The sequence below is a fragment of the Arachis hypogaea genome, chromosome 6, assembly GCF_003086295.3.
Source record: "Arachis hypogaea cultivar Tifrunner chromosome 6, arahy.Tifrunner.gnm2.J5K5, whole genome shotgun sequence".
NCBI lineage: Eukaryota > Viridiplantae > Streptophyta > Magnoliopsida > Fabales > Fabaceae > Arachis > Arachis hypogaea.
Genome location: NC_092041.1, coordinates 104531885 through 104541146, shown reverse-complemented (window position 1 = coordinate 104541146; position 9262 = coordinate 104531885). Strand labels below are relative to the sequence as shown.

Genomic DNA, 9262 nt, shown 5'->3' with positions numbered 1-9262 from the left:
TTTTAAATAATAAGCTTAAATCTTAAAATTAGCTGTTAGTTACCTTTTTTGTTAAATAAAAAATTATTTATATATTAAAATTAATTATTATATATTTGTGTATGAATTTGAATCCTCTAAATTTTAAATTTGTACTTTAGAGGATAAAGAGTCCATTTGAAAAATTTTAAAAGTAACTTTTTTTAACTTTTGACTTATGAAAAGTAGTAGTATTAATGTCTGATGCAAATTTTAAAACCAAATTGCAACTTTCTAAAAAGTTATTTATGAGTTTATAGAAAAGTTGAAAAAATGATTTCTCTCATAATACTTCTACTTTTCATCACATTTCTATAAAATAAACACTTTTAGAGTTAAAAATCCAAATACAAAATAACTTATTTATAAGTTACTTTTAACAGAGTCATTTATTATTTAAGTTATTTTATCAAAAGGAGCTTAATTAAGTTGGTTACCCAAACTGGGCCAAAGTGTGATTTTCTATCCTTGAATGGTCTCTCCCTCATATTTATTTTTGGTGAATTTGGATCCTCTAAATTTTAAATTTGTACTTTAAAGAGTAAAGTGTAATCTTCTACCTTTGAATAGTTTCTCTCTCATATTTATTTTTGGTCCCACCTATAAAATAAATGGTGAGAAATCATACTTTACTCTCTGAAATAAAATTCAAACTTTAGAGAATTCAAATTTATTTTTGGTTCCACTTCTAAAATAAATAGTGAGAGATCACACTTTACTCTCTAAAGTAAAATTCAAACTCTAGAGAATCCAAATCTTTGGTGAATTTGGATCCTCTAAATTTTAAATTTGTACTTTAGAGAATAAAGTGTGATCTTCTACTTTTGAATGATTTCTCTCATATTTATTATTGGTCCCACCTATAAAATAAATGGTAAGAAATCATACTTTACTTTCTAAAATAAAATTCAAATTTTAGAGAATTTAAATTCATTGTTGGTTCTACTTCTAAAATAAATAGTGAAAAATCATATTTCTTTCTCTAAAGTAAAATTCAAATTTTAGAGAATTCAAATCTATTTGTTTACGATTATGTGTAGTTAAGTGTTTAACTGATTTTTAACGTGTTTTCCTGCATCTGAAGACTGATTTTCTAAATTGATACGTGTGTATTTCAAGTTGCAATGCCTCTGTTCGACGATCTTCGTTGAATCGTTTCTGGTTTGGTTGGAAATTTTAATTGTCACAGGTCTCCACACTTCACCTGATTCGATCCGTCATCATCTCCATCCTCATATTCGATCTTATACTCCATTTTTCTTGTAAGACGAGGATGATTCGTTCGAACCCTAAGCCCCTTTTGATCCTTTTGTTGCCCTTCTTTCTTCACCGTCACTCTTCTCTCTTCAACGTCGCTGTTGCTCTGTAATCTCTCTCCACCTGCTGCAACCTCTGAGCTCGTCGCCGATCTGCTCTCTTCTATTCTTCTGTGCCTCTCTCCGCCGCTGCTCTGTTTTTGCTGCAAATTTGCTCTGGCCGCCGATTAGATATCGCGGCAGCTCTGCTCTTGCCGTTGCTGCTGTGCTCTCTGTCGCCGCCGGTCAATTATCTCAACCTGTCTGCTCTCTTGTAGATTTCTGTGCCTACGCCGCTGCTCTATTTTCGCTGCAAATATTCTCTCACAGCCGTTCAGATCGCTGTCTCTGCTGTTCTTTCTGCTTGCGCAATCTCCGTCGCTTCCTCGTACTCGCTCGCCGCCGGTCAGATCTCTCCTCCGATCTGCTGTCTGCTAGTCCTTTTCTAGTCTTCTGTGCCTCTCTCGAGATATTGTTTTTCTGATTACTTGATCATGAATTATTGAATATTGATGAGTTATGTGGTAACATATATGGATTAGTTCAATTTTTAAATTTCTTTGTTCATCAGGCTATTTTATTAGATTAGTTCTAGTTTTGCTCTTTATGAGATGAAAATTCAGTGTTTCATTAAACCTGATTAAATTTAGCGGGAGCTCTTTACTCTTTGTGCTTAGTTCTGCCCAAATAGAGCCTTAATTTGCTTGCGTGTGAATTATACCTTGTTACTTTTATGAAAGAATAAACTAATTAACATTCCGGAGGCTTAATTTGCTTCTATTTTGCTTGTCATTTGCGGTTAATTAAAGACAAATGGAAGGAGGAAGGCCTTAATTTGGTTCTGTTGTGCTTGTCATGTGCGCTGTATAATAGGATTTGCTGCATCTTGATAGGCCATTTCCCCTGAAATTGCTTGCTTTCCTTCTGCTGTAAAAATAATCGGAACTCTCGTCATTTGAAGAAATTTCAATCTACATAAACATAATTAGTAAGAGCAATATGGACGGATCAGTTTGGTACTTGATTTGCTATTGTTTTGTGATTTGCTGTTTCTATTGCTGAGTGATGTGGTGTTGCTGATTCGGTCATGTGATCCTGAATTCAACTGTTATTTCTCATTTTTGCTTCCGAACCTTGATTTGCAATTGTTGCATCTGATTCTATACCAAATTTCTTACTTGACTTTCTAGCAATGATACAACAGAAAACTATTTGAATTTCTCACACACTTCCAATAAAGATTACACAATATGAACTCTTGAAACAATAATTTCTCTTTTTGAGCTTGAAGGACTTCCTTTTATAGGAATTTGCATACTTGAAAAAATGTTATACCCTTGTTATCGGTAATGTTAGTGGCTGAGAAAGAATGTTATACCTTTGCACTCTCCTTCCCTTCAAGCTGGCTATAATGAAAGGAATTGAAATAATTAGTATATTTGGAAGAGAAAATTATGAGTGTTGCTCAACTCCCTTTATATAGCCCAATACTTATCCTTTATTTGCTATTGTTACGGGACATGGTCTTGTTGAATGGATGTAGGTGAGTGGTGAGAACATTTCAACTATGGCTGTAGATATATTGGCTTTGATTTTCAACCACAGTAGCCAGTGGTCAATGACACATGCCATGACAATAGTAAACTGTAAAAACATGGCAAGGTTTCTTGGAGAGATTGGTGGCTGTAGGAGGGAAACTCATGTAGGTGTTTCTAAACCAAGCATGCCCAAAGTTGTTGAAAACATACCACATCAGCCAAATTTCCGCACCTATGGTTGTTCTTCTAAGGAGAAGGAAGATTTCCACTTTTCTATTGTCACATCAGAACTACTTATAATATAATTTTTTTTAAAAATAATCAAAGAAAAAACAAAGGTCTCTTGAGCCTCGACTCCTTCCCCTCTTCCTCTTTCTCCCTATCCATGGCACATCTAACTCATCCATGAAGCTACTAATTTCCTTAGTTGATTCTGCTATATTATTTCTTTGTATTTTTTGTTTTGTTTTATTTTGTTTTTCTTTCCAATCAGAATGATGTCGTCTTCGGACATTACTGGAATCTTGGATAACTCAAAGGAGCTTGATCGGTTAAGGAAAGAGCAGGAGGATATTCTGCTTGAGATCAACAGGCTCCACAAGAAGCTTCAAACAGGTCAGTCAATCATTTTCTTTCTTTGTTTTTTTAGGTGATGTGTCTTGATCCATTCTGCGATTCAATAAATGTCGAAATCAGTCATTGCTTCTTTTTGCAATTCTAGTAATTGCAAATTTTATTTCTAAATAAAATTTCCACTTTAAGGCATAAGCTTAAATGTCAGGTGTGCTTGCCTTTCTATATATATATATATATATATATATATCATTAATTTCTTGAATGTTTTAATCTTTGAACCCCTTTACTGGTGGCTCAGTCAACAATGATTCTTGGATGGAAATGTGTGTTTTGATATTGATACTGTGATACTAATATAGAGAGACATTCAGATATTGGGAGCGATCATTTCTGCTGAGAAATTGTAGTTAAATATGCTATAAATTTTAAATTAAAAATTAATCATTAGTTTTCGGGTACAATTGTTGATAGTTTCTTCTAATTTTGATGCAGCTCCTGAAGTAGTTGAGAAGCCTGGGGATAATTCATTAGCCAGGCTTAAAATTTTGTATACTCAAGCAAAAGATCTTTCAGATAGTGAAGCACAGTATGTTTATTGTATATGGCTCTGAAGCATTTTATGTAAATGGCATTTTCTTTTCTGTTCACTGATTCATTGTAATCACAAGTATGTATTTTCTAAAACTGGATTGACTCAACTATACTGAGCAGTTCCAGCTTAAACATTTCCATGCCATAATTGATTGTTTCAAATGCATCTTTTTCTTTTTCAAATTAATTTATTGTTGTTGATTGTTGATTTGGTTTTTGGTTTCAGAATTTCCTCTTTACTGATAAACCAACTTGATACACTACTGCCTTCAGGACAAGGTCAACCGCGAAGAAGAATAGGTGTGTCTCAAGTTATTGACACATCGATTTTTTTATTGAAAATGTTGCTTATGTTATCTTCTTTTTGGTATTTTTGACATATAAAATGTTTGTCCGTTGATTTAAGCTTATAGTCTTATACATTATAATTCACCATAATTAGAAATAGATGCTTCAATATATATATATATATATATATATATATATATATATATATATATATAGGCACAGGATAAATGAATGATTGGCCAATATTATAGAACCATGGCAAGTATCTAAAGCGTGAGACCATAGCTTTTCCATGGAAAGGAAAGTATGAAAAAATAAAATGAGTAGAGTGATAATATGTCTTTCAATCAACCAATCTTTGTGGCTTATTATATGTCAAATTTCCCTAGATTTGTTCAAAGAAGTTGCAGATTCTGATTGTATAAGATTTTCTTTTTTCTTTTGTTTCCTTTTTCTTTTCCAGGAAAAGGTAAAAGTCGACTGCTTTGGATACTCATCAATATAGTTGACGTCTCTGCTGCCATTTTCATGAATCTCATATAGTCAAAGCTACAAGAAGGGAGGAAAGGGGCAGGGAGGGAATGTTAACCTGTAACTTTAAATTAAAAGTTGAAGATAGTGTGTTAACTGATCCAATTTTTAATCTATTCCTTTTCTAAATATATGGTGGACGGAGAATGGTTTGGAAAGCTACGTAGGGTTCATCTACAGTGATCAATGATTTAGCATTGATGCTTAGACAACTTTTAACTCATTAAGCAGAATGCTTTTGCATCCTCTTGTTAACCCTGGATAATTCATGATTGATGTATTGCTTCCCCAACATTGTGCTAATGGCTTTTAATGGCATTCAGTTATAGTATGGAGCTTTGCAAGCATGAGAATCAAAATTTGTTAAGATGTAAAAGGGTTCATGAAATACTTCAGTTGATGTTATATATATATATATATATATATATATATATATATATATATATTTTTTTTTTTTTTGCACCTATTTTTGTCTTTAATTACAAACATAAATTGCATTATTATGACTTAAGTTTCAATGAGATGTCATTTCTTTTTTAAAATTTTTGTGCTTACCGTTACTATGTTACAGAAGGTAATGAGCAGAAAAGGAAACGAGTGAAGACCGAGTCAGATATTTCTAGGATGAGCAATCTTAAGGGTGAGCAGGTATGAAGAATTTCCATGGAGTTTAACTGATATAAATCATTGAACATCAATTTCTGTTTTATTTGTTGATAAAATTTATTTTTCTAGTATGATTCATCTGAATGTTGTGTTTCACTAGGTTAATTTGTTCTTGCTTCTCACTTCTTAGGTAGCAGCTAGGGTCACACCACGTAATGCTGATAAGGATGAATGGTTTGTTGTTAAAGTGATCCATTTTGATAAGGAATCAAAAGAGTAAGTGTACATTCTTTACCTAAGTTGTCAAGTATTATGTTCAAGCTATAAAAAATCAATTCACATTCAGCTTGCATAATATTAAAATTTGAAAATATATTGCCAGATGGCTTTGATATGATATGCTATATAGTTTAGGATACTATATATCATGAATTAAGCTCTAACAAATGCATATTGAGCTTATTCTAGCCAGTGAAAGAATATTGTTTAATGACAAATTGAGTTATTACAGATTATTAGATTTATAATTTTATATGCTTAGCATAGTTCTACTATCAAATGAACATATAAACAAGGTTCCTTGTATTTTTATTGTGTTTATTCCTATCTCTGAGTTTTTGTTATAGTAGATAAATTCGTTGATCCTACAATAAATTATGGCATATTGTTTCCCCAGGAGGATAATGTACTATATCTTGTCAAAAAATCTCCCAACTTTCTGAGTATCTGCCAAGGAGTAACTAATATTAAGGTGTTATGTTAGTACAACCCTGTTAATATCGGGCTTGGTGATTCTGTTATTTTATTCTCTGATATGCTTGCTGAGCCCCTAATTTGCCTAGATTCAGCCTTTGATTACAGTACAAAGGTCAATCATGAGCTTGATGTTAACTTGAGTCTGCTTGGCTGTACTTAATTGAATGAGTTGTTATTTGACCATCTTTAAGTTGTTGGAAGACGTTACATTTCTCGGCGTTAGTTGCTATTTCTTGTGTCTGTCTGGTTTCAAATTGTTGATGCAGAGAATAGTACCAATGGGACATTCAATCTTTTTGTAATTGCCCTTATCACCATCATTTTGTTGTTTGCTGAATCTTTCGCAACATGATTTTACAGAGTTGAAGTTCTAGATGAAGAACCTGGTGATGATGAAGAGGGAAGCGGCCAAAGGTAACCTAAGAGAAACTGTTTTGTTTTGTTTTTAAATCGTGTGAATACCATATTTTTGTCTTAACATATCTAATAACTAATATAATATATATTTGCATCAATAAGGACTAGATTGCATAAGAAAATAAAAAATATTCTGCACCAATTAGAAAAAGATTGCATCAAAATATAAATATAGAAAAAAGAATTCTGCAGCAATTTTCATTTTTTTTTTCTTGAGGCACGATGCCTCTTTCTTTTTTCAGTCTTTTGTACTTATTTTTTGCTCTCTTTTTCCAATGCTCACCGTGATCCCTTCTCTTATTTCTTTTGTGATTTAGGTCCTTATTTGCTTTTTTTTTCATCTTATTTTGTTTTCAAAAAGTATACAGAAAAATTCCGAAGTTTAAACCTTTTAATAAAATCCATCAACATATGATTTTTCCAATTTTTAGAAGAAATACATTGGTTTTGATAGTGTTCTGATAGTTTCCTGTTTGTGTTGCTTTTAACCTTAACATGGGTTCTTTTCTGCTCCATTCAGACAATACAAGCTTCCCATGGGAAATATAATTCCTTTCCCAAAGAGCAATGATCCTTCAGGTGCTCCGGATTTTCCGCCAGGCTCACATGTTTTGGCGGTCTATCCAGGAACTACTGCACTTTACAAAGCAACAGTTGTACATGGCCATCGCAAGGTAATGGTTTCTTTGTTTCCATGTCAAAGGGATTATTTCTTGTTTTTTCGTCTAACTTCCAGTGAGTTGTAGTGTCTATAATTCCTTTCTAGATAGAATTCTGTTGATGCTGACATGCTACTGAGTACTAACCAGCAATATTGTGCATGTTCTGGGGCAATCTTTTTCATTTCACACTTGTGCAGAGGAAGACAGACGAGTAAGTATAGACTTTATGGAATATGTAATTCTTTAGTTCTAAATAGTAAATATAAATTTTGGTAGGAAATCATTTGGCACTATATCTTGGCAAGCATTCATATTTATTATCCCCCTTTAGTGGGGTGGGTAACTATAAACAATGGACATGCATCTGAGAGTTCATTTTGTGTGTAAAATAAGATAGGAAAAAGACAAGAATAAGAAGAAAACAGCATTTGATAGCATGAGGCTGGTTCAAATTTCAACACCATTTATATATATATATATCTTTTTTCTTTTTTTTTCCTTGACAAGAATACTATATGTGTAGTCTTTGGTATTTTACTGCATAATATAATGTTATCGAAGTTGTATTTGTTCTAACTATTTAAGTATAAGTTCATACCAAATTTATTATTTTATTATTTTTATTTCCAATTATAATTGATATAAGATTTTACTCATTTTTCTTTTGTACTCTTATAATTTATATTATTGATTATTTTACACTTTTATAAATGACCAAAATTGAGAGAGTACAATACTTTCTAAGTTATTCTTAATCTTACATGTACTCATCATCTTCACCTTTTATGTAAAATGAAAAGAAAGAAAATGTGCTAAATTAATTAGACATAGTTATTAGCATTGAAAATTTGAAATATGATTTGTTGACTTCAAGTTTGCAATGATTTATTAATATTGAAATAGTACAATATTTAGTATTGAAATATTATTGATTTGTTGAAGTATTCACTCCTCAACTGCACTATTGACTATTGTGTTGTCACTATGTTATGGTTGTTAACTTCTGCCGTGTTTGGCAGCTATGTGTTGGAATTTGATGATGATGAAGAAGATGGGTCTTTGCCTCAAAGGACGGTTCCCTTCCACAAGGTGGTTGCTCTGCCAGAGGGCCATCGCCAATGAATTTAAGCAATTTAGGGTTGGTTTGTGAGTTGGGTTAAAAAGGGAGGAAATGAAAGGTTTGTAATGTAAATTTTAGACTAAATGCTCCGAACTCCAAACCCAAACTTATGAACAACCCTTATAGTTTGTGTATAAAGTAGGAATGGCGTTGTTGCTTTACGTGCTGGTTGTGTAATATGATTTGTTATATTCTCATTTTTGTGTAATGATCACTGACTAATATTATGTTTGGATGGGAAAAAGATTTTCTTAAGTGAGGAGATTGTAAAGTGATAAAATGAGTAATTTAATTAATTACTATTGAATTTGTAAATTTTATTATATGAGTTTTATTATTTTAATTTAAGAGTGATAATATATTTAATTCTTTTACTTTACCAACTTCACTTCAGAAGAATTTGATCGAGAAGAATGAATTGTATTTTATTTGTGCTGCTATTGCAATGAAAATATCCAAAATATAGTTGGTGAAAGCTTTATAATCTTTAATGAAGTAGCTTTTCTAAAGATTTTAAATTTTGGATAAGAGTCAAAAGCAGTTTGCACATGTCAATTTAATCATGAGTAATATTAGAGGGTTATTAAAATTTATTATTTTTAGTTATCAGTTAGTTATTAATATTTAAAATAATATGATAAAATATGTTATTAGATTAATAAATATACTATATTAAAAAAATTAAGTTAATAGCTAAAAATAATAAATTTTAATGATTTTTTTAACATTTTTCTTTAATCTTCTTCTTTAATCTTCGCAAGATTGAGTGTCTCAAATATTTGAATAGAAAATTAGATGGATTTTTTATTAATTAAATGATGATATATCATATAATTATTTTGTAACAGATTATTATGAAAAGAT

The 9262-nt window shown here is 31.4% G+C and overlaps 1 protein-coding gene across 3 annotated transcripts; it reads left to right on the top strand.

Annotated features, from left to right (window-relative positions):
- Positions 1–1084: 1084 nt before the first annotated feature.
- LOC112697285 (SAGA-associated factor 29 homolog A) lies at positions 1085–8718 on the top strand. 3 transcript variants are annotated; one of them, XR_011862583.1, is made up of 10 exons: positions 1085–1718; positions 3345–3466; positions 3920–4013; positions 4245–4318; positions 5409–5485; positions 5634–5719; positions 6560–6613; positions 7137–7290; positions 7383–7489; positions 8298–8718. XR_011862583.1 is itself a non-coding variant. In XM_025750394.3 (10 exons), the coding sequence occupies exons 2-10, from the start codon at positions 3346–3348 to the stop codon at positions 8398–8400; spliced, it is 777 nt and encodes a 258-aa protein (XP_025606179.1). In that variant the 5' UTR covers positions 1085–1718; position 3345; the 3' UTR covers positions 8401–8718. The 3 variants fall into 3 exon arrangements, 2 of the variants coding, with proteins under 2 accessions (XP_025606179.1, XP_025606177.1); XM_025750394.3 differs by having other exon boundaries at positions 7476–7489; XM_025750392.3 differs by having other exon boundaries at positions 7426–7489.
- The last annotated feature ends 544 nt before the right edge of the window (positions 8719–9262 follow it).